A 26,415-nucleotide genomic window follows, 5' to 3' on the forward strand; every position below is an offset into this window, starting at 1 on the left:
CTAATAGCCTGCAACATGCAGATGCATGTTGATGGCCCTATTAGTCATTCCCGCGCGATACAGTACGTAAAATGTGCAGCCAAGCCGCACATTTTACTTTAAGAAATTAGCGCCTACCCAAAGGTAGGCGTTAATTTCTGCCGGCACCGTGGAAGTGCACAGAAAAGCAGTAAAAACTGCTTTTCTGTGCACCCTCCGACTTAATATCATGGCAATATTAAGTCGGAGGCCCCAAAAGTTAAAAAAAAAAAAAAGTAAAACAAAAAAAAAAATTTAAAATGGGCCCGCAGCTTGCGGGTTGAAAACCGGACGCTCAATTTTGCCGGCGTCCGGTTTCCGAACCCGTGGCTGTCAGCGGGTTTGAGACCCGACGCTGGCAAAATTGAGCGCCAGCTGTCAAACCCGCTGACAGCCGCCGCTCCTGTCCAAACAGAGGCACTAGGGACGCGCTAGTGTCCCTAGCGCCTCTTTTTACCGCAGGCCCTAATTTAAATAAATTAACTTTCTGAATCGCGCGCACAGAAGAGCGGGCGCTTGCCCGCTCTCCCACATGGTTTACTGTATCGGCCCATTAGAGATGAATTAGTTGTAGTTTAATGCCTTAAATGTTTTTCACTGAAGACTCTTTTCTTGCCTGGCAGATTTCTCCTTTTTTGGGACCAATATCTTAATTAGAGATGGCTTACTTTGGGCTTTGGCACCAGGAGACTTCATACATTTTATTTTTATTTATTTATTTATTTTTAATTTATATTTTTTTCAACTTTTATGACATTTAGATACATTTCACAGTTTGAAATAACAAAAAAGGAAAAACATTTCTCAGACATCTTAACCCTAACTGTAAATAATAATCTAGAAAAAAAATTATAGGAAAAGAAAAGAGGCTATGAGAGAATCATAAATCTCAAGAAGCAGACTAAATAAGAAAATCAAAATAAAATAAAGTATTATCATAACACTATTTACCAGAACAATAAAGGTGCATTAGGGATGGGTATCCAAGTAATGCCTTAACTGAATAGACTGAGTAAAGATATACTTATTCCCCTGATTTATAATAATACATTGACATGGAAATTTCAATAAGAATTTTACTCCTTTATTTTATTTAAAAGTTTTTCTATATCGTCATTAAGTTATTTACCATCATAATGGTTTACAATAGGGCACAAATAGGAGAAAAAAATAATAAGAAAAAACTTTACAATGAAGGTGCCATTAATAATCGGTAAGAATTGAATCACTAGAAACTATTTGATTTCTGACGTGAGATGTCTATTGGTACCTGTCTCGTGGGTGGGTACCTACGGTTTTAATGTTATTTACGCTTAACAGTGAGATAAAGATAATTTCCAGTTTGGTATCTGGAGATTATGTGTTAGGTGCTTTATGCTGGCTCTTCCTTATCTGTTTTCAAAGTTCTCTTTGTAAAAAGCCTGTTTGAAAAGCCATGTTTTGAGGTTTGTTTTGAACATTTTGAAATCTCTCTGTAGTCTTAGTTCTGGGGGCATGGTGTTCCATAGGGTGGGACCCGCTAGTGATAGTGCACGCTCCGTCACCTGAGTTAGTCTTACTGTTTTTACCTGGGTTTTCCCTCTTATTTTCTATCCCCCAACTCATTCAGCTATTGCAATGACAGTACTTGACCAGAGGCTACAGATCACAATTCCATGCTGAATGCAGTAATAGGGGACCTTAGGTCTGGCTGCTAGGTGTCACAGTTGAACAGTGACTGAGGCGATGCCTTTGCAACATCCACAGCCTCAACTGGCCCAGGGAACAGAATCCTGGCACAGGAATCAAACTCCAATCCTTTGCATGGCAGCACATTGCACTACCACAACTGAGCTTGCCAATTTGGGCCCCTTAATATACAAGCATTTTTTTGGAAGGGTCTTTTAGACTTCCCTATGAACATCCATTGATGTAAATCAATAGGTAATAGTTCTCTTTGGAAACAAAATGAATACTTACCTGTAGCTGTTCTCTAAAGATAACATTTACATATTCACACCACTCCTTCATCTCCACTTTGTGAGAGGCTTAGTTCTGTCAAGACCTCGGCCTTAGTGAGTCAAGGAAAGAACTGATGTTAGGAACAAATGTTTGGCAGTGTCTCGAACACTGCAGAGCTGTGAGCTATGGCACTCTAAACTTGAGAAGCTTATCCCAGTGCTCATATACTACAGTACTAAACCCATCTGTGTGAATCCATGTAAAGTACTTCCTTTGCAAGTAAATAATTATATTACAATAATGATGGTCATGTTCTGCAGGTTTGCACAGCTGGCAGCAGTGAAACTCTTAGGTGGCTCTATGGAAGATGAGTCAGATGAAGAATTAGAAGAAGATAATCCAAAGTTTTTTGAAAGACATGGTGTGGAAGGGAGCACAGATAACAGAGATGATTTACATCTGAGTGCAATGGAAAAAAAAGAGGCTCGGAGTATGTATTTTTTTCACTCTTGTCTTAATTTTTATCTTTGTTTCAGCAGTAGAACTTCATATAAAAGAGAGATTTTCTTACCTGCCAGTTTTCTTTCTTTTAAGTCCAAATAACAGTTGGGACCGAGTTCTTTCAGAACAAAAACTACTGGTTTTCAAGCTACACAGCAGCATTAATACATCTGGGTTCAGATTGGAATGTTGTCCAGAATCAGGGACATAAATAAGGCCACTGAAAGACTATGACCTTCATAAATGCCATCAGGGCTGTTGCCAGCCCAGAAGGGAGAGATAGATATTGGTATTGGTACTGAAAGTCCCCTATGCAAAAGTATACGTTCCACATTAGGAGTCACCATTCAGAAAAAGGATCTAGGTGTCATCGTTGAAAATACGTTAAAATGTTCTGCTCAGTGTGCAGCAGCAGTAGCCAAGAAAGCAAATAGAATCCTAGGAATTGTTAGGAAAGGAATGGAGAATAAAACAGATTTAATGCCTCTGTATCACCTCATGGTGCAACTTCATCTTGTGTATTGTGTGCAGTTTTGGCCACTACATTTCAAAAAAGAAAAAGCAGAATTAGAAAAGGTACAGAAAAAAGTGAGCAGAATTAGAAAAGGTACAGAAAAAAGTGACCAAAATAATGTGAAAATGTGTGGGTAATTGACCAGGTGCATGCTTTGGCATTTTGCTATAGTATCACTTTTTATCTTTGCATACCACCTGAGTATATATCAACAATCTGTCTTACAGTGAGAGCTTATAAAAAGATTGGAGAACTTGCAAGACTGCTGGAGATTGCCAAAAGCAACTATGGACAGCTAGGAGGGATACTGGAAGAAGACATCAAAAAAAAGAAGGAAGAGAAGGAACATGAGAAGTAATCTTTCTTAAATGTACCTTTGAAATATTTACACACTTTGCAGTTGCATAGCCTCCCTCTTTTCTTTCATTCAGTTTCTCAACATCTCATCATCAGGTATGCCACCACATATCCAGAATGTCATTAAGACGCTCCAGGTCATGCAATACATAGACTGAAGCCTCAAAGCATTCCCGATACATGATGCCCTGTCATGCCTTATAGCAGCAATAGTAGCTAGATTCTTCCCAACATTAATTTGCCTGTTTCTTGGCTTTGTTGGGTCCTAGTTTGGTGTTGTTCCCAAGCCTCAGGCTGAATTAGATTCATAATGCTGGAAGTGACTTGGACGTGAGAAATTTTCAAATCGTTAAACATTATGAAGTGAATTTTAAAAGCCCAGCCTGCGCATTAATTAGGGGATGTGCGAATAAGTCAGGCTCGCGCATGCCAAGCGGATTTTAAAAGCTGCCAAGATAACGGGCATATCTCCCAACGCAAGCACATCCCGAACGTTTTCAAAAAGGGGGCCGGGGTATGGGCGTTTTGGGGGCATTAACCTGAGATGTGCGTGTAAATACGCGCCCTGGTGCATGCCAAAGTTCCCTGCCGTGTAGCTTTACTTCTGCTATGGATGACATGCAAGTTAAAAATGAAAGAAAACTAGGCAGATCTGCGGGGTTTTAAGGGTTGGGATTAACTTAGCGAACTGGGAGATGAACTGGTAAAATTGGGAATGGCATTGACACGCACCCCTTTTAAAATCCTCCGATTTATGCAGTAGAGGTGGGATTTGCTTGCACATGTGTGCGCTCACTTAAAATTTGGCAGACATGGCAAGACTATTTTATAACATGCGTGCATATGTTAAAAAATGTCCGTATCCCTGGATGCAGGCCGATGTATGCGGGCAAATGTGCACATGCACGCTGGTTCGAAAGTTACCGTCACTGTCTTAGGAATGATATAAACATTTGGCAGATAAAGAGAATCTTATTTTATTTGTTTTAACTGCTAATTCACCTTTTATTTTATTGGTACTACGACTTTAATATGCATGCTTGTACAATGCAGGGTTTCAATATTTATTTATTTATTTATTGTTTTTGTTATACCGAGTTTCATGATAGGCATCACATCAACCCGGTTTACAAATAACAAGGAGTGTAAAGCATAACGTAACTTAAAAAACAATATTTTCAATAAGAACCTTGAACTTTAAATACAGTGAATAAGAAAAAGGGAGAGGGAAAGTTACAAAAAACAAGGAAAATAAACTTGGGATGGAAGGGGAGAAATTGAACTGCACAATATTTACATTTCAGCCTATTGATACATTAGAATAGCAAGTGAAAAAATAAGACTATGAAACGGTACATAGGTAATCAAATGAATAAATATGACACAGTTGTGAATGGTAATAGTATGATAAATATTCAGCAGGAATTAGTGAGAGAGGGTTTGAGGTTGGTTGATTCGTGTTTACATTCCATTATTGCATACGAGTTAGTGCTAGTGAGAGGAGGTTTTATTCAAGGCTTGGAAATGCTTTTTTGAAAAGCCAAGTTTTTAGTCTTTTCCTAAATGTTAAAGAGCATGGCTCTTGTCTCAAATCAGGTGGGATCGAGTTCCAGAGAGCTGGACCTGCTGATGAGAAGGCTCTGAGACTCAAGGATTTATGTTGGTAGGTTTTGGCCTTTGGAATTTGGAGTGACTCTTTGTAGTGTTCCCTGATAGGCCTGGCGGAGGTGAATTTTTTAAGTGGTATTTGTAGGTCGAGTTGCGTGTGTTGGTTGATAGTTTTGTAAATGATGTTAATGGTTTTGTACATGATTCTATAGTGGATTGGAAGCCAATGGAGGTTTTTGAGAATAGGTGAAATGTGGTCGATTTTCCTGGAATTTGTAAGGACTCTGGCTGCAGAGTTCTGAACCATTTGTAAAGGTTTGGTGTAAGAAGCTGGGAGGCCTAATAGTAATGAGTTGCAATAATCTAGTTTGGAAAAGATTATTGCTTGCAAGATTGTTCTGAAGTCCTGAGTGTGAAACAGCGGTTTTATTCTTTTCAGGATATGTAATTTGTAGAAGCAATCTTTGGTGGTTTGGTTAATGAATGTTTTGAGGTTGAGACGATTGTCTAGGATGGCTCCTAAGTCTCTTACGTGGGTTGTTTGAAGGAGTGTGGGTGGTTTAGTTTTTTAAGTTCAAGGAACTTCGTGCTTTCTCAGCATGACTATATATCATCAGGTAATATAGAGAGAGGGCAATTTTCAAAGGTATTTATTGGGGTAGAATGGGCTGACTGAAAATTTGCTCCTCCCCCCTCAACTTTGGCTAAATGTATGCAGGAATTTCATAGCACACACATTTTATTGCTTAAAGCACCCGTGTCGTTTACAACTGTGTGGGCTATTTGAAAATTGCTCCTATGAAAAACTGTGAAAAATACTGAGCATATTTAACTTATCAAACAATTCACAAGAATGTAGAGGATCTTGGAGAAGTTTCCCAAGTTTAGCATTCTGTAGGTAAAGCTGTTGAGCCTTCATGTGGAGATTCTCACATCCATTCTGAAAATTTTTTAATGCCCATTTTTGTATTGCAGCAGATTGATTTTTTTTTTTTCACTTTTAGTTTTGTGTAGCAGTATCACATTTGGGATTTCTCATCATATTGATGATGCTTTGCTACCACAATAAATATACATATCTTTTACATACAGTGGCACTCACAGTTACTGTACGTGTTTTGGTTATTCTGAAAATCGGGCCTACTAGAGAGCAATTTTCATTAGAGTTAAAGAACAAGGGTACCAAGTTTCCCTCTGAAAATTCACCACAAATATGTAGGTATGAAAGTACTAGTGTACGTTTGGCCCTACTTTATCTATGGGAGGGGTTAATAGGGAGAAAGCTACGGGCATATATTTGAAATTTCAATATATGTGCATAGTTTATTCCCTTGACTCAAGCCTACCTCCCAAAACACCATTTTTTGGGTGGATGCATATAGGGGGCAATTTTCGTACTACCCACATAACTGACATTCACGGGTACTTTTACCCATAGTCTTTGCATCAGTTTTCAAAGTATACACATACTTTTACTGCCCAAGGAAAAAGTACCCGCAGAGATTTGCACCTCCTTTTTCTTTGTGCAGTTTTCTCCTCTGATCTAGCCCTGCCCAGGATTCCTTTAGTAAAATTACATGCTTTTATCTGCATACAGGGTGGGCAATTTTCGAAGAGCTCATTTCCATGGGTAAAATGCTGGTTTTTTTAGTCTTATCTTATTCTTCTTCTCCTCATGCAATCAAAACAGTTTACAAAATACAATAAAAAGAATTCATAAGTAACTAAAGAATAACTTTCCTATTAAAAAAAAATACATACATAAAAATAAAATGTAATAAAACTATTAGAACTAAAAGATGTTGCAAGCAAAAACCTAATATACTGCTGAAGTGCACAGCAGCATCTGGATAATTGTTAAATGACAGCTTGAAAAGCCAGGTTTTAATTCCTTTTCTTAAACAGCGTGCAATCTTTTTCAATATGGATTTCCAAAGGTAGTGCATTCCACTGCAAAAGAGCTTGACAGGAGAAACAAGTACATCTGGTAGTCTCTACCCTAATTTTAGACAGAGATGGTAATCTAAGCAAGCCTTGTTGGGAAGACCTCAAAACTCTGGGAAGAGCATAAGGAACAAGTAAGTTAGACAGGTAACTTGTGAAAATGGATTTCAAAATTTCCCTCGTACTGCATAGTAAACATTTGGGGTATGTTTAGTCACTGAGCAGTGACAAATTTTTAAAAAAGGGATCTAAATGTCTGACTCCATGGTTAGGCACATAGATCCTCTGAAAATTGTCCCTTTAAGTCAGAGATTTGCTATCAGAAAGGATTATTTTGTTGTCATGGCTATACAAAGCATACGAATTGACAAAAATTGTGATAGGGTTGTAACAACATCAAAAAATTCTGCAGAGCTCAACGTGCCCTCTCAGGTTCACTATTGTTGGATTCCCAAGTTGCTGCTGTGCTTCTGATTCTCTATTACTTGTGTGATAAAGCAAAATCAGTCACATCAGTTTTAGGATAATTGTATTATTTTCCAAGGCTCATAGACTGCTTATGGTTTAGTATTTAAAATGCATACCATAGAACGCTTGAGCCAAAACAAAAAACATAAAATGAATCAGGGGCCAGCCCTTGTGTCTTAAGCTGCAGTGCTGTAGCATAGGAGACTGAAAGTTTTCAATTTCCTATCCTCTGCAGTAATGCCTAGGCCCGCACACCCTCAATAGATTTCACTTCCCTGGGACATTACTGCAGTATTCCTAAGGCTGCCTATTGAAATCTGTAAAGACAGGTGGAAATCACACCCTTGCCCACCTTTCCCATGTTTTTTTTACTTATGATCTATTGGATATGATATCTTGTGCTGTTTTATTTATCCTTTAATTGCTTACCTTTTTTTTTATATAGTCAAGGAATTGTGGTAAATCAAAAATAAAAACTAACTGTGGTGCCCACCAGCAGGTGTCACTTCTTGTGGCTGGCAGGCCTGAGAAGCCCAAAAAACACCTGTAACTTATGGCACTGAAAAAAACCTGCAAAAACTTTTGAAAAGAAACTCAGTTCTACTTATATTAAGCAGATTTGGCAAACTGATCCATTGGGGCTGGTTGGATGCATAGCAGGTGATTCTTTTGATTCCAGGGAAGGAAGAAAAACTATTGCCCTTTCGGCCATAGAAGAGGCTTCTTATTTTTTTTACTTGTGATTTAGTCCTCTTGATTTGGAAATTGTTACTATTACTATTTCATTTATGTAGCACAACTAGACATATATAGTACACTACTGGTTGTAATGTAATAGTGTCCCAGAATTGGGTGGCAGAGTGTTGACCCCACATATTTTACTGGTTCTCAGTCTCAAATGAAAATCCAAAAGAGACCATCTTTAGCTTATAGCTAAGGTCCTACACTTGAATCTTAGCCAATAGGAGAGGCACCGAAGATGAAGGTGATTTCTCTCCAGCCCTCGTGGTTGGTGAGGTCACCTGCCAGTTTGACTTGCCATCTGGGTAGGAGAAGGTGATCCAAAAGAAAATTTGATTAAAAAAAAGCATTTGATAACACAACAGAAAAAAAAATGTATTCTGTAATGCTATGGTATATGTTTGTCCAAGGATAAACAGGATGAATCAGTCACACAAATGGGTGATCTTTGTGTCTGTTGAGATTTCTTATTTTGCATGGAAACCTTTTTGTTTCCCCAGTAAGACCTACTTTCCCTTGCAATTCTTGAACTGATGGGTAGGTGGCGCCAAACCTCTGCTGTGCTCTGCAGTTTTTGGCAGCTAGGACTAAATGGGTTAACCTGCTGTGTACCCCAAAGTGAGACTTGTACTTCCATAGGAAGTTGTAATGTTGCAATATTCTGTATTATTGTTGGTTAAGAAGCCAGTGCCTTGGGCTATCATTATCAGCTCTAGTAGAGATTAGCCCAGAATTCACAGAAGTTCTCAGTCTTGGTTGGGAGTGCAGAGGAACCAGATCTGAACTAAGACTTTTTACAGCTTTGTAAATCCTTGTGAAGATGGGCTAACCTGAACCTCCCCAGGTACTGGCTTTGTATAGTGAAATTTGACTAGGGGATGTTTATATGAATCCTGCAAATTACATCTTTTTTCTATTCTCCATCCAATTTACTATTTGTTAATAGACATTTTAGTGTGTTAGCTCTGTTCCTGTGACTAATTGGAGGTATCATCATTTTTTGTATTTGGTCTGTAAGTTCATTTCTAGGAACTGTGTGACCTCTCACTCCCAACCTTGAGTTTTGTGGGGTCTCAGTGTCCCTAGAAACTACCAGGGGATATATTTTTGTTCAGGTACTTGCCCAGAGGCAAGTGGAGACCCAAGTGTTGGGGCACTTGTGCAGGTACAGGCAGAGGCTGGGCAGTGCTTAGCAGGACTCTCCAACTGTCCATAGAATAAATCCTGAGCAGGTATTAGTGGTAATGCTAAGTCTTCTATTTACTGACAATGCAATTTCAAGATTTTCATTTATTTATTTATTTAGGAATTTTATATACCATTGTTCCAAAAGAAGATCACAACTGTTTACAAAAGCAATATTCATTTTCTAGGTCAACACACTAACACATTTATTTATTTATTTATTTAGTGATTTTTTTTTTTTTTATATACCGCGGCACGTTAAAAACATTACCTCGGTTTACAATAAACAATAAATCAGCAACAAGCTTTACAGACAATATGAAATAAGGTGGACATAATATATATCAATTAAGAACAAATTAAGAACAAAAACAATAAACAATCTAGGTAAACACAACATCAAATACATGTTAGGTATGGGCTAGGTCAGAAGTTTGTAATACATAAGTTTCATTTCAATAACCTTCACGTATTAGTAAGTTGCATAATACACTTTACATCGCTTATTACTTATCATCATGAAATTTGCATGGGATGTCTAGAACTAGAGCATAATGTCCCTGGTTGTGGCACCTGCTCTAACCCAGGGTCATCAAGGTCTGGAGGCTTGGATTTACAGATAATCTTCTCTGCCAAGATAAAGTCCAGTTCAATTTCATCAGCACTGAAGGCATCAATACTGAAGGACCCAGAAGCAGAGGTGGCTCAAGGCATTATGCCACCTGAGACATAGTAACATATACATAGTAACATAGTAATGACAGCAGAAAAAGACCAAAATAGTCCATCTAGTCTGCCCAGCAAGCTTCCCAAGGTAGTTACTGCTGCTCGGTGCAGGTTATGCCCATGTTTCTCTTAAGGATAGTAACTGCCGCTCGGTGCGGATGAGATGGCACTCCCTCCTCCAAGGTACAGCACAGGCTAAGCCATCAAGAGGGGCAAAGGGGGAGGCGGGTCTTTTTGTAGTTCTGGCCCTTTCGGTGATTTCAAATGCTGCGGAAGGAGGAAAGCAGAGATCAGAGTCCCCAGAGGAGCGTGTCAGTGATAATATTTCTAGGAAGCTGGCAACCGTGCCACACTCCCAGGAACCCTAAGCCCTGCCTCCCACCTCTCTCCCAGCATTTTCCACTGGAGAAATGGGCAGAGGCAGATTGCAGGCAAAAATCAGCCCAAGGGATGTTTTTTCAAAACTCACTGGTGTGCTTTCTGTGTGGCATGTACTTTACCAGTTCCCAAAAGAACACGGAGTTAATTTTTGAAAGGTACATCAAGTGACCTGGGGCCTCACAGAACTGAGAAAAAAATCAACATAAATTTCACATTTTTCCTAACAACCTAAGTAGATCACATCCTGGAGTGTAGATGAGTAAACTGAGCTGCAGTCCCCCTTCTATCCAGGCAATCAGTTGGGACTCCACATGTTTGGGTACATCTCTCATGTATCCTGCATTCCTGGACTGGTGAAAAGTCTCTTGCCAACCAATCAGTTCTTGAATCAGTTGCCAATTAATGAGACAATCACACTGCCAGCCAGTGGCTCAGATACACGCATTCAGACACAGACAAATACATTTGCTGTTTTACTACTTCTCGTGTGCTCATTCACTGAGTGCCCTCCTGCCCCCAGCACTGCCATAGCATTATATAAAAGTTTATGCTTGTTGCCAGCCCTTCCTCAGCCTTCCACTTTTCACCCCTTCTTGGCACCTCTCTCTCCAGAAGACTCACTGCTTCCACAGCCAGCTGCCCCTCTCAAAGGGCAGCCCAGGCCAGCACCTCAGACAGAAGCGTCACTAACACTGCACACGTACCTCCTTGTGCCTCACCCCCTCCCTTTCTATTACGGTAGCTTGTCTCCACCTCTCAGGGCCTGCCCCCACTCCAGCACATTCTCATTGTCTGTGTGCTAGTTTCCTGCTTTTTTGGTTCCCTAGGCTATGCTTTGCCTACATACTCCTGGGAGAGGAGGGGGGGGGGGGGGCAGAAATGATCCATACTACCTGCTTTCTCCAGGATTTAAGAAAAAGAAAATGTAAGCTGTGGCCAAGATTATGTGCCTCACTGCTGCAGCCGAGAGTGAGGAGAGCCTGGCTCACGTCGGCACAGCTCCAGATGGAATTCTGCTTTCCCACGTGGAGCCAGTGTAGTCAGGCCTGCTGCAAGGGTATAAGGCATCCTAGGCAAACCTTACAGCTTTGCACCCACCCCTGTCCCACCTCACAAACACACACTTAAAAATTATGCATCTGTAATAAGATTGTGCATGAAAAAAGGACATTTAAAGTACAGTCTTCTGAAGTAAATATATCATAGCATGATTACTATATTTACATGCACTGCTGTATTGCCAACTAGAAAACTCTGCATAAAAAGATTGGAACTCGTATGGTAATAGGTCTATTGTAACATGCGTTGGGGGTGGGTTTGACCTTTGGAAAGCCACAAGTAAACTAAAATATAGTAAACCTCCCATACCAAAAAGCACTAACTGCCATCACTCAAACAGTATATGAAAAGGCAACACTACAAATATTACCTAAAACATCCATACACCTTCTATTAGGAATACACAACAAGCCAAGCTGCCTTAACCAAAAACCTTACCTTGGTCTGACACAGGCAGAACACAGACAAACCCTCAAATATAGAATAACTAGACCATATATATATATATATAGAGAGAGAAAATTGAACTGGAAACCGCAACAAGCCAGACACTATACGAAAAACAGAAATATTACAATCTTTCATAAAATATCAAACAGTGAAACCAAGAAATATAAAACATAATAGTAAAACCATACTAAATAAAATAACATATACTTAAAAATAGCAGATGAATATCCAATAATTAAAAATTGAAATTTTTTTTGGTGTTTAGGAGACACATCAAACTACCAATAATTAAAACTAATAAGGTTAAAAAAAATTCCCTGTTTGCCATACCTGGGAATGTTTGATTTCCAGTCATCCTAAAATTGCGTGGATTAGCTGGCGATAGGGAAGGTGCACAAATTTTCTCCTTCCTGCCACTTCCACACACAAATGCTGACTCCTCTTTCTCAAACACACACAAGCAGGTAGCCTGTCTCCACTTACATACATACACACACAAGCAGGCTGCCTGTTTCTCATACACATACACAGTCAAGCAGTTGCCTCTTTTTTTCATACATATACCCAAGCAAGCTGCCTCTCTCACGCACACAAACACATGCTCACAGGCGGACTCACTCGCTCTCACAATTGTGCTTTTTTCCTTCTTTGGCCACAGCCTGCTTACAACCTCATTGTCTTCCTTGACCGCCGCCAGCCTCTTTTTGGCCCATAGCTTCTCTTCCCTCACTTCAACCACTACTGGCCTGGGCTCCGAAACGGCCCATAGCCTCTCTTTTTTTTTCTTTATTGGCTGCCACCAGCAGCCTGCGGTGTCTTCTTTTTCTTTGGCTGCTGTTGGCTTGGGCTCCGGCAGCGGCCTGCAACCTCATTGTCTTTCTCGGCCACCGCTGGTCTCTTTTTGCCCACTGCCTCTCTGCATTTTGCCTTCCACTTTTTTTATTTTTCTTTCTCAGACACCACCTCTCCCGGGGACCCAATGTAATATTCAAATGACCTGCTGTGCTAAAAAGTATGCACTAGGGAAAAATGTGGGTCCCTAGTGCCTCGGGTACCAAAAAGACATGGCTGGGAGCCCTATCTGACCTGCCCTAAGCTCCCCTTCCCCAGGGTCTGGCCTCCACTGGTCCTTTCCACTGACATTTGATACTGAAAAGGATCAATCCCCTTTCAGGACAGCCTTCTGATATGTGATTGGTCCTTTCACTGACATGTGATAGTGAAGGGATCAATCGGCAATAAGTGAAGGAATGAATAAATCAATATGAAAGTGTCAGGCCATGTAGGGAATAAGGAAACCTTCTCGAAAACTGCGCAATACAGTATTTGCCCCAGCTCTGTTGGGATAACAAGCCAACCATGGAAGCATCACCTGCCACTACATGAGGATTGAGGCTAAGGCCTGTTCCTTTTTTTTTTTTATAAGTGGGAGTGCTGTAAGCACTACTCACCAGCGATCACCAGAGACTGCAATCAGCTCTCAGGGAGGTCAATCATCAAAAAACTCTCTTGCCTCCCCTTGGAGTTGGTTTTGCCAAGTCTTAGCTTTGTTATGGACTGAAGGCCCCTGCATGGGATGCAGGGGAGTGGTCAGGGCTGTATATGCCCACTGCTTTTAAAAGCTTTGATATCAAAGTTCCATGCCAGGCTCCATCTGATGGTGTCATCCATGTGTCCTTGGAGAACAAGTAATGGTGGTTTGATTGAAGAATCTGGCATTGGTATTTCTCTAATAACAGGGTCCCTTTCTATTTCCTTCCTTACACAGAGTGACATTTTTCTCCTCTCTATGACTGTAGTAAAAACTTTAATAAATTAAGTTAAATTGTTACAGAATGAAGGGCTGTAAGAATTGTAAAAGAGAATAAATAGTATATCTGCTGAAAGCCAGGTGCATTCTTAATCAGAAGGGAAGGTATCCGCATGAGAAAAATGCTCTTTCCTTATCAGCAAGAGTTTGAGGATGACTAGTTCTAGCATCACTGTTGTCATCTTCTTCCTTCTCTTCATCACTATAATTTGTCTCTTGCTATTGTACCCCATACCACTGGAGCCTGTTCGCTTCTAAAATCTCAAATGCCCTATCTCTAGCATGTTTTTGTTCTTTCCTAAAAAAAAAAAAAAATAAATAAAAAAATTCATCTGTAACTTTTCAAATTGTACCTTCCCTAACTATCTACTTTATCTCTGATTAATTACATATTTTAAAAAATATATCCAGCATTCTGTTCCCATTTTCATCAATAACTAAATGCTCATGTCCGCTTGAATTTGAGGTAAGCTATCTTGGACCCTCATTTTGCCAAACTCACAGTATGGGAGAAAACCTTTTCTGCTAGGATTTTTAGCAATAGGGATGGTAACTTTCAAACTGGCACGTGTGCATTAGCCCACACCCAGGGACACGGCTATTTTATAACTTACGCACATGTTTATAAAATAACCTGATTGCCTATATATATATATATATATATATATATATACCTATATATATAAACAACCCCTGATGAAGGACATTGTCTGAAATGAGGCCACGTTGGGAGGACGTAAACACAGCGATTTGTCTTTGGAATTAAGGAGTATCAGGTGGGAGAATGTAAAGATAGTGACAAAATTCTTTTGAAATTGAGCAAGCATCATGTTTTCAAGAATTTGTGACATTCTTTAGTATATGGAACAGTGGAGAATATTGGGGAAAATAATGCAGTAAGAGGCAAAGATGTTTTTATTTTTAAATTTTTCACAAAGTATTTTGAATAAAATAGAGGACATTTATTAGCAAGTTTTAATAAAAATATATTTGTTGGAAGGCGGTATTAACAAATATAGGAAATATGAAACCATCACCCTTTCTAAAAAAATATTTTCAAAAGGATAATTATTAAATACATCTTGTAAAGTTTATTAACATTTTTTCTTCAATTAACAAAATAAGTGTTTCCAAAAAAAATGTTTTTGACATAGGTAATCAGTTTGTTGATCAAGGTGACTATTATTTATTTTGACGTTTGAGGTTTGTCATCTTGTTGTATATATAAAATAACCTGGCCATGCACACGTGCGCCAAAGTTTAAGTGGGCACACGCATGAATGTGCAAATCCCGCTTCTACCACATAAGTTGGGGGATTTTAAAAGGGGCACGTGCCCATGCTATTGCCAGTTTACCAGTTTGGCCACCAGTTCAGTTAACAGCTAGGTCCTCCAAACCCCCTGGTTTGATAGCCTATATTCCCCCTAGTTACCCTTTAAACCCCTCAGAAACGGCTTGATCCTTGTATTTTATAACTTACATGCCATCCATAGCAGAAGCGAAGTTATATGGCAGGGGACTTTGGCATGCGCCAGGCACATCTCTTGACCAGGCCCCAAAATGCCCATGCCCAGACCATGCCCACTCCCTACCCCACCCCTGGAAAATTCAGATGTGCAAGCAGCAGGTTTTACATGCGTATCTGGGAGGTTTATAAAATATGGTTAGTGCACACAAGATCGACTTCTTCGTGCACCCCCTAATTGATGCATGTGCTGGGCTTTTAAAATTCACCTTTGAGTTCGCCACACCACCAGGACTTAAGTCATTTTTAAGTCATCTTAAAAAGATTGAGACCCCTTCTCCATTTTCAAGATTTTCGATCAGTTTTACAATCAATCATTCTCAGTAAACTCGACTACTGCAATTCACTACTACTTGGCCTCCCTGCTAACTCCACAAAACCTCTACAGATGTTGCAGAACGCAACAGCAAGGATTCTAACTAAGACAAACAAAAGAGTTCATATTACACCCATCTTGAAAAATCTACATTGGCTCCCCATCAAATTCAGAATACTTTACAAAGCACTCTCATTAATCCAAAAGGCAATACATAACATCGCCCCACTAGAGCTCAAGATCCCTCTTCAATCTCACACCTCCACCAGACCAGTGAGACAAGCTTACAGAAACAACCTACAGGTCCCACCGATGAAGACAACATTAAGTAAAAGAGCTTTCTCAACCGCCAGTCCCAAACTTTGGAACTCTCTCCCATCAGACCTCAGACTAGTGCAATGCCCTATTGTATTTAAAAAGAGACTCAAGACCTGGTTATTCAACCAAGCTTTCTCCTAACTTCAGCTTCCATTTGAATGCCAACAAATGATCAAGACTAAAGATGTAGCTTTATGTTGTTAACCCCAATTATTTATCCAAGTTCAATCTTCCTGTTTATTGTAAGACATCCTCCTGTCATGTTATTGTTTAAAATGTAAACCGACTTGATTAGTAATTCTGTTACTGGAAAATCGGTATATAAAAATGCTAAATAAATAAATAAATAAATAATAAATAAATTTTTAATGAGATTGTAGAATAGCAACATTGTATTTTCATGGTCTGCTGCCTTTAATTTGTTTTGACCAGGATTATTAAAGAGCTGGAAGCCCAACTTGAATTTGAACGATTACGTCGAGAGAAACTGGAAAGTCAGCTGGATGATTACCGGGCAGAAATTGGTCACCTCACTGGGTGTTTGGAGACCTTACAGACTTCCATTGCCTCCTCGGTTGGTGATTGCTTTTGGTATCACTTACTGTAAAACTATCATCTGTTACTTAGCATTGAAATTTCTGAACCTCAGCAAGACTGGAGAACCTTTCACAAATCCATTACTTTTACATAATTTCCCAATGGAGCAGAATTAAAAAAAAAAAAAAAAGGCAGTAGACAGACACAGATGACTTTAGAGGTGGGTAAAATTGGAGATTGAGGAGAGGATCCTGTGATATTATAAAGAGGAGGAGAAATGGGCAAATTAAATGGACCTTGATTTGCTATTAGATAGGCATTGGGGCGGGAAGGAGAGGGGGCTGAAGGGGCCACAGCCCCACCAAAATTTGGGCCAACAAGCAAAAAGCATCAGAGACTCCTTCCCGCTCCCACAGCCAGGGCTCCCACTCTCCCGCGATTACATGGTCATGGGAAATACTCATGGAATTGGCCAGTCTTGGTCAAACTTCTATGGGAAACTGGGGACCCTCTCAAAACAAAAACATTGGTGGCAATGAACGGCACATTTCCCTCTCCTTCTCTTGTGCATTCCCACCCGTCTGCCCCAAAAGAGGAACATTAGTAGCAGTGGAATGCACAATCTACCCCCTTCCCTCTGTGCCATCCCTTCACTAACTGCTGCAGCAGTTAAAGAAGAGCATAACAATAGCCTTACAGCATCCCAGGTTCATTCTCCTCCTCCTCTCGTTCTAGGTTGAGCGGTGCACGTTCAATCATGTGGTTCAAAGCGCTAGGCGTGGGTCTGGCAGGGGAGCAGGAAGAGGCGGCAAGTGCTCCCGGGACCACTAGAAGGCTGCTGTTCTCCTTTTCTTTCACTGTTGCAGCTGTTAGTGAAGGGATCACATGAGGGATGTGGGTAAAGGGGCAGAATTGACCAGGGATTTGGGGAGGAGAACCAGGGTAGGTGAGAGGTTGATATTGGGGAGGATGTGAACCGATCAAGGATGGGGGGAACCAAGTGTGAGTGAAAGGTTTGTGGGGGAGGGAGGGAAGAGGAGGAGAGAGGCTGAAGAGAGGATGGGCGGGGGCAGTAGAAGAGAACAAGGTTGGAGAGAGAATGAGGGGCAGAGGGCTGAATGGAGAAGAGGAGGATGGGGAAGATTTGAAGCCTGGGAGCAGGTAGAAGGGGCTATTGGTAGGGGAGAGGGAGAGGAGAATTTTCCTCTGCATTTTCTCTCTCCTCTGATCCCAGCCCTCACCTCGCCTCACCTCTCCTCTCTCCATTTGAGCACCCAACATCTCTTTTCCCTTCAGCCTCTTCTCTCTCCTCCTGTCCTCACCTCTTCTTGCTCTTGACTCTTGCCCATCCTCCCTCCCTCTCTTCCACCCCCTCCACTTTCTTTCTTCTGCTCTTACCCACTTCTTGCTCGTTCTCCCTACTGCCCCCACCCCTACCCACCGCCCATAAGAAAAAGGACAAAGGTTCAGCAGTCCCAGTAGAATGCCCATATAATGTTGGGGCCACCAAGCCTTTATTGGTTTTTCTTGTGTGAGTGGTTATTATGTTGGAGCCGCAGAGCCTTTGTCAGTTTTCTTATAGGGAGGCAGGTCTCTTCTCTCCCCTCAGCCACCTCCTCTTTTTCCTGCCCCTATTCTTTCTTCTTTCTCACCTGCCACCGGCCCTTTCCCCCTGCTCCTAGCCCCCTCACCATCTCTCCTCTCCCCATAACCCTCTTCACCCCTTTCCCTGTGCTCTTGCCCCCTGTCCTGTCTTATTCCCCTCAGCCCCCTAATTTCCCCACCCATGCTCTCTACCCCTGCCCTCACCTCCTTATTGTTATAATAATACATGTAATCTATTGTACTTTATATGGTTAACGTGAAGAATATATGTAAGAAAGAATGACATTAATTATAAACTGGGGAAGGAGCTGGGGACAATTTACAAGTCCCCACCCTACCAAAAAGGCATTCCACTGCTCCTGTGCTAGTATATCATCTGTTTCCCTACGTTTCTATGCCACATTTACTATAAAGCAGAAGCCTCAGTAGAGCCTGAAGGCTAAACTCTGCCATCCCTAGAAGATATTGCTCCACAGTTTGTTAAGGTTGATTCTGTTCACAGGACAGTGTGAAAGAGATGGCACTGGTGTCCCTGATATGCCTGTTCTGTGTATAGTAGACTTCTGTTAATTTGTCACCTTATTATAGTAATTTGTATACAACTATAGGGGCAGACTTTTAAAGCCCTACGCATGTAAATCCAGGAGGATTTACGCGCGCCAGGCCTAAAGCCCCAGGATGTGTGTAAGTCCCGGGGCTTGAAAAAATGGGCAGGGCGGGGGCGTGGTCAGAGGCCTCTGCAAGGCTGCTGGGCCGGGGGGGTCGCGCGCCGGCAGTTGGCAGGCTTAACTTGTGAAATAAAGGTTTTGGGCTGGGGGGCAGGACAGGTAGGGGAAGCTGGGGGGGGGGGGGGACGGGGAAAGCCCCCCCCCCTTGCAGCGTGCACCCCCTTGCAGCGCGCGTGCAAGGGGGTGCACTAGTCTGCACCCCCTTGCACGCGCGCTGACACCTGATTTTAATATGCTGCGCTCGCATGTTATAAAATCAGGCGTACATTTGTGCGTGCCGGGTAGCGCGTACATTTGTGCGTGCCGGGTAGCGCGCACAAATGTAGGCCGCGCATGTACATTTTAAAATCTGCCCCATAATTTTTATTTGATAGTAAAACATTCCATCTGACTGGAACTCTTACAACATGCTGGAAACGGTTGATTTTCATGGTACAAAACATTGAAGATTTTATATTAGGAGGGGCAGATAAAAGGGGGATCAAAATGAAAGAGTGGGGATGTTGGAGCCTGTTAGGCCTCTGCAAACACTGGTTCTAAATACTCTGAAATGCCATCTGACCAATTTACTGATTCTTCAAACCTGGAAAAGTCCAGTACCATATTAATACAGAAGTAATAAAATCAAGTCCACTTAAAAGAATATTCATGTTATAAATGTGAAATCCAGGTTCCTTTGTTTTCCTGATAAATGATTCAATTAATTGAATTGATAAATATTTTTATATATATATATTTTAAAGTAGCAACCTGAATGAAACAATTAACCTGTTCACATTCACTCTCTGGCTGCCTGCCTGCCATTTATCTCATCTTTTGTTTAACTGAAATGTTATTGCCAAGACAATTTTGTACATGTGGTGCCAAAGTAATACATAAAAGGGGGATTCTGTAACAGTCTGTAACTATCCCACTGAAATCACCTGCACACAATTACACCTGCTAAACTGTGCACAGATAATTTGGGGGAAATTGTAAACACATACTTTTGAAAATTCAAAATTATGCACATAAGTGCAAAGCCCTCCCACCTGCCACTCCCAGAACACCTCTGCTCAGTCCAGGTCGTCATGCACATGAACAGGAAATACCTTCCTATTTGGCAGGCAATTTTGTAAAAGGCCATTTCTGCACATAAAACAGTGTTTTATCTGTAAATGTCCCTTTAAAAAAAAAATCTTTACAGTGGTTTTAAAAATAAAACAAGTGGGGAAAAAAATGCTAGCAATAGTAAAATAAAATTACAAAGTATAGGACAGTAACAAAGAGAAATCTAGGATTCTGATAATGGTCACCAACCATGATTCTGGCTGGTGGAGCCTGGTCATATGTGAGCCTAACAAGAACGGCAAGACTGCTCTGAGCTTTGGGATAACCTGCATGGAGCGGTTTCAGTCCTATCAGGCTTCCAAGAAGTGGAGCTTACATGGAATGACCATAGTTAAAACCCAAACTTCAGTGAGCATGGGGAGGCTGGATATTTTGGACAATAGTTTTGCTAATTTTAATAGCTGTGAGATCAATATTCAAAAGATTTACTGCTAACTTTGGGAATTAACCAGACAAAAGTTGCTGTTTCAATTCCTCCCCCCCCCCCAACCCTGTCTTGATGACAGCAGGGCTGGTGCAAGGGTATTAGGTGCCCTAGGCGAACCTTCTGCCCTCCCCCCTCTGCCCCCCAGTCCAGGACCTGGTTCTGGCCCCGACCTCATTCAATCAGACAGGCCCCCTCTCTTATATACACTTAAGTTTCTTGTCTCATTCACACACCCACCCTTACACAGGCTCCCACCCTCTCTCTCACTCACACCATTGTTCTCTCACACACACACACAAACAGAAGTGCTGCTCATGGCCTACTGAACCTCTATTCCTCTCAGCTGCGAATGGGATAGGCTCCATTCGTGGCCCGCCGAGTCTCTACACCTCTTGGCCGAGAATGGGATTGGCTCTTCTCGCAGTCCCACATGGCTGCTCTTTGCCACCCCCTAATGGCTCCCTCCTACATTCCCTTCACTAACTGCTCTAGCAGTTAAAGAAGAGGAGAACAACAGCCTTACATCATCCCAGGTGCATTCTCCTCCTCCTCCTCTCCTACTAGGTTGAGCGTCGCCTGGTTCACCTATTGGGACGCACTTGCCCTGGATGACAGCCAAATTTTGTCCTGGCAAATCATAGCTCAAACAAAATGTAGCAGGACAAAAAGAGGTGAACTTGGAGGTGGGGGTTAAACCTTCACTAGTCAGCACTGATATTCAGGGCTGGCCAGCTAAAGTTACCCAAATAGCAGGCTTAAAGTTAACTGAACAACTTGTCTGACCTGATCATTAAAAAAAAAAAGAGATGTGTACAAGGAATCTGTATTTTTTTAAGGTGGGGCTAGCAAGAGAAAAGGGGCATTGGCCACCAGGACATTTTTTTTCTTGAGATCAAGTGGGGAGTGAGTGAGTGAAGGGGTTGGTACTACTGGGGGCAGAGTGGTTAATTTTAAGATTGGAAGGAGAGGGATCCCTGGTTTTTTTTTAAGAATAGGACTTAGTTAATGCCTGATTTTCAGCATTAATCTGTTAAGTTTAGTCAGAGTACCCAGCCATAATAAATCTAGCTGATCAAATTTTCAACTAAAAACCTAATCAGCTAGCAACAGCTGCAACTTCCCTAAAGATAATCGGCTAAAATGAACTGATTCTTTGTCCATTCAGGATTATTTTAATTATTGACATCCTAGCAGATTATTAGACAATTTTGTAATAAGACGTGGACAGGGACCGAGGTGTTGGATTTAGAGTTGGTCTTGCTATCTTCCTGTATGACTTTTACAAGGCCTGAAACTGCCTCTCAGTAAAGGTGGTAGAGGCCACGGATATGAACAGCAGTGGGAGGAAATGGTTTGGAAGTTCAAGTAAAAGAGATGGGAGGAGGGAACTGATATTATTTGAATATGGACATTTATATATTTATCTACCCAAAATGGAAGAATTGCAACTGGGGAGACTGGATGGGTCAATATGGTCTCTCTTTTGCTGTCACTTGCTATGCCAGGATTATGCTTCTGACTGAAAATAATATTGTGGAATTGTCACATTGTTCTGTCACCTGTTTCCCCCCCAAAATACCTTTTGGGAATCCAGATATTGGCTTCTAAAACCTGGAAGCAGGATGGGATTTATTCTTTTGGGGGATTTCTTCCAGATTGATTCATATTCTTGAATTATATCAACCAAGAGGGAAAAAAAAAATGGCCATAAACAGGTCTTAATTTGTGGCCCAGAATGTATTTCCACTAATTCTTTCCAGGTTTAAGAGGGAGAGCAGCAGCCAAGGGTGTTCTTCTCCAGCCCTTACCCTCCAGGCAGTGAGCCTGGAGCAGGCAGAGGAGAGAACAGCCCCTGCCCTCCTGTCCTGAAGTGAACACGGCAGAACAGAGCATAGACACAAAAAAGGTTTGAAAGGTGAGAACAGTAGCGCCAGTTGTCAAGGCTTCAATCCTAGCTTTGATGACTGACACTACTACTCGCAAGGTTCAGACTTGTGCTAATTCAACCCCTTTTTGTGTCCGTTATCCAGGGCTTTATTTTCTGTCAGAACAACCCAGAACAGCATTCTGCTACCTTTTTGGGGGGCCCCAAGGAAGCGAAGCAGAGTCAGCAGTGTAAATCAATTCTAGTTCCCCCCCCCCCCCGTGGAAAGGGAGCAGAGCAGATGGTGGCATTTATGGCCTCTCAGCAGAGCAGAGAGTGTTGGAGCTGCTTCCCTTGAGATGAGGGCAGCCACGTGGCCAGTCTCATGGATCCCATATAACATCAAATGCCATCCAGTGGACAATTAGTAGTACTGAGTTCAAATATTCAAAGATTTTCCATAACACTTCAAAACAATTTATATAAAATTGAAGAGGCCCTGAGGGAAAAGAGCCGAGGTTGAAGAGACATGGGTGAATGCCTGTTACCCAACTACTTCTGCTACTGTTTTTCGGTCTGGCAACCCAGGCCCTACCATTTTGATGCTGAGGACCACAATGGGGCAGGAGAAAAGGATAAGAGGGTGAGTAAAGGAATTGGAAGGAAGGGGAAGAGAGAGTGGTGGTACAGGGAGGGGTAAATGAGGGGATGTGGGAGAGCAAAATTTGGGCGGGTGCGAGTTGCTGGAGAGGGTAATTTTCTAGGGAGAGGAGGGGCTCACCAGGAACTGGGGGTGAGGCTTGAGGGCTATGGGACCACTGGGGGAGGAATGAAAACCACTGGAGAATTCATGGAGAAGGAGCTGGAGGAGGAGGATCAGGATCCATCTGGGAAGAGAGGAGGAGGTTAAAGAGAAAGGGCCCCATTCTCTGTACTTATCTTCTCCTCCTTACCCCAGCGATCCTCCATTCCTAACCCCCAATCATCCTTTGCCTACCAAAGTTCATCATGCATGTTAAGTGAAAAGTGCATTCAGGTATGTGTGTGTGTTGGGAGAGAAAGAGTTCACATTCAACCCTAGTCCTGCCCCTTTGCACGGGTCCCACCTGGCCCTGGTCCCACCTCACCTTCCCCTTTCTTTCTGTCTACAAATTAAGCCCTGGGTTATAGGGTCACAAACATATTTTGGATGGAAGCAGACCAATTATCATGCATTTTGCCACTGTCAGTTTCTAGCCATGGTTTATTGAAGATATTCAATTAAATGTAAAAAGTCTGTCAACCATATTAGGACATTGCTTGTCTCCTCTTGGGAACTGCACAATTTCATACAGGTGTAAGGCACTTTCCTTGCTGCTACCCTCAGAATTCAGACTTTTATGTTGCTGTAATCCTGTGTTTATTAGCCCATAACAAATTTCAGCTCCTATGAACTACTGGTTTAATTGGATTTTCTACATATTTAATGAAGGGGAAAATAGTACAGTACTGTATTTAAAATTGCTGACTTGCTCTGTAAAATAATGTTAGTAACATCTAAAGTGAGGCATCCGCTTCATTTAAATTGCTGTACTGCCATCTGCTGGCCACAGCTACGTAATCACATTTCACTGTGATGCCTGCTCTTTGGGCCAGCCCGGCCTGGGGATGCTGCAAGTCAGTGTCCATGGCCCCAGCTGGAGAACGAGTCTCTCTCATCATACATCTGTGACACTTAATGGCTAGACTGTGTATACTGGGTTTCAGAAAGAGCCTCATGGCTGAGCTAGAGGAGAGGATAAAAAATACTAGTAAAATCATTACTTGAAAATAAAGGCTCAGTACCATTGCCATGTAGCTTTTGGTCTGAAAGAACCCACATTGTACGATTTATCATATAAAAAAGATTTTGGAGAAAACCTTTTAAATTATTTCCAAAAATTATATCAAAGAGAACAAAAACCCTCCTAAATGTCTCAAAAATTATTTCAAAAAAATTTGTAGAGAGAACAGTGGTAGCTTCATATACCATAGTAATGTACAGGTACCATCCAGGTTACCCACATTGTGATTATAATTGTGAACATACCACCGTCCCCCCCTTTTTTGTGTGTGTAACTCAAAAAATGATAAACATACTGTATCATAGCCATGAAAAAATGTGCTGAACCTAACATCAATTAATCATTTTCATATACTCAATCGCTTTCATATTACTTAGCTGCACAATGATTGCCATTCCTTTTTTTTCATTGTCTGTTGTCCGATTACTTGGTTACGCTGTTTCTTCTTCCCAACATGGCCAGGTTTTGGACTGAATCCTTCATCAGGGGTAAAAGCTCACCAAATAACACAGACGTCTCAAACTTCTCACAAAACACGGTGCTCCCAATCACCAAACATGGCACACTTGATTTCCTCACCACGGCATCCATTTTAAAGATGAAACCTTGTGACCAGATCATGATATTCGTGTCCGAAATTAATACCATGTGACCAAACCACGATGGTTCAATTATAATAATGACATTCAGGTACTGTAGGTATTTCCCTATCCCCAGAGGGCTGCACAGCCACAGCCTTGTGTATTCAGTGTGAGGAGGGCCTGGGGGATTCAGCCCCGTCGCTGCGGATTACCTCAGCAGAAAGAGTCTAGACCCAGGAAAATGGAGACTGTCCACCACAGCATTCCAGTTGATAGTAGGCTGTTGGGGAACACCAACCATGGACCTCTTGGCAAACCGGTCCAATGCCCAAGTGCCCAGCTTCTTCAGCCGCAGACGGGAACCTCAGTCCCCGGGAATTGATGCCCTGGTACAGAACTAGCCACAGGAAACTCTATTATACGCCTTCCCACCGTGGCCCCTATTGGGCGCAATCATCCACAAGATAGAACACCACAAGGGACCAGTACTGCTGGTGGCCCCAGACTGGCCAAGAAGGCCAAGGTACGCAGACATGAGAAGGCTACTGACAGGGTGCCCTCTTCCACCACACAGGAATCTGCTCCAACAAGGGCCAATCCTCCATGAGGACCCAGCTCGATTCTCTCTTACGGTCTGGCCATTGAGAGGACTCGCCTGAGGAAGAGCGGATACTCGGGAGCAGTAATTGATGTCCCACTCCGAACACGCAAGTTCTCCACATCCCTAACCTACATAAGGACTTGGAGAGTATTCGAAGCCTGGTGTGAGGACTGCAACATCATTCCAAGCTTAGTCAAAATTCACGCGATTTTGCAATTCCTACAGAATGGTCTACAGAAGGGATTGTCTCTCAACTCCATCAAGGTACAGGTGGCCGCATTGTCATGCTACGGAACCAAGAGTGAGGACGGTAGCCTAGCCTCTCACCCGGATGTCTCCCGCTTCCTGAAGGGAGTCAAGCAGATACGACCACCCCTAAAGTGGCTGGTGCCTCTATGGAACCTCAACCCGGTCCTAGACTTCTTAGCAGGAGCCTCCTTCAGACCTCTCCATGGCCTGTCCTTCCGACTATTAACATTGAAAACAGCCTTCCTGGTGGCAGTCTGTTCAGCCCGTCGTATCTCCAAGCTACAGGCACTGTCCTGCCGGGAACCGTTCCTCAGACTCACTCCAGGAACCATCCAGTTACGCACGGTCCCATCCTTCCTCCCCAAAGTGGTTTCTCACTTCCATCTCAACCAAACCACCTCGCTACTATCGCCAAATGAGCATAAGGATTCGGAAGAATCCTGCTGCCTGCGTCACCTCAACGTCTGCAGACTCCTAGTCCGATACCTGGAAAGGTCGGAACCTGTATGAAAGACTAACCATCTATTCATCCTTCACAGCGGGAAGAAGCAAGGGGAAGCGGCCTTGCGGGCAAACATAGCCCACTGGATCAAAGAAGTTATCAAGGCGGCCTACGTAGAAGCAGACAAACCGACGCCTTTGTAAGTCAAGGCCCATTCTACTAGAGCCCAGGCAGTGTCCTGGGCAGAAACCAAGATGCTGTCACCCACCGAGATATGTCAGGCGGCGACATGGTCATCCATCCACACCTTCTCCAGGTTCTACCACCTGGATGTTCAGGCGCGAGAGGACACAGCATTTGCAAGGGCAGTACTAAGTGGGCCTCGGGCAGCCTCCCACCCGGTTCGGGAGTAGCTTTTATACATCTCATTGGTCCTGAGTCCATCTGCTACACGCTAGGAAATGGAGAAATTACTTTCCTGATAATTTAGTTTTCCTTAGTGTAGACAGATGGACTTAGCATCCCACCCACGGCTGCCGTCATTCATGGAATCCTCGGGCGACATTACCAAGAGCGAGTTATTCA

The 26,415-nt window shown here is 42.3% G+C and overlaps 1 protein-coding gene across 1 annotated transcript in view; it reads left to right on the plus strand.

Moving 5' to 3' along the window:
* Positions 1–26,415, plus strand: part of ANKRD42 (ankyrin repeat domain 42) — a 108,958-nt gene that overhangs the window by 75,545 nt on the left and 6,998 nt on the right. The window contains exons 9-11 of the mRNA XM_029602223.1: positions 2,280–2,449; positions 3,202–3,328; positions 16,296–16,437. Coding sequence (XP_029458083.1) covers positions 2,280–2,449; positions 3,202–3,328; positions 16,296–16,437 — 439 coding nt within the window. The remainder of the gene's footprint in view (positions 1–2,279; positions 2,450–3,201; positions 3,329–16,295; positions 16,438–26,415) is intronic.

Source organism: Rhinatrema bivittatum, chromosome 5 (assembly GCF_901001135.1).
Source record: "Rhinatrema bivittatum chromosome 5, aRhiBiv1.1, whole genome shotgun sequence".
Classification (NCBI taxonomy): Eukaryota; Metazoa; Chordata; class Amphibia; order Gymnophiona; family Rhinatrematidae; genus Rhinatrema; species Rhinatrema bivittatum.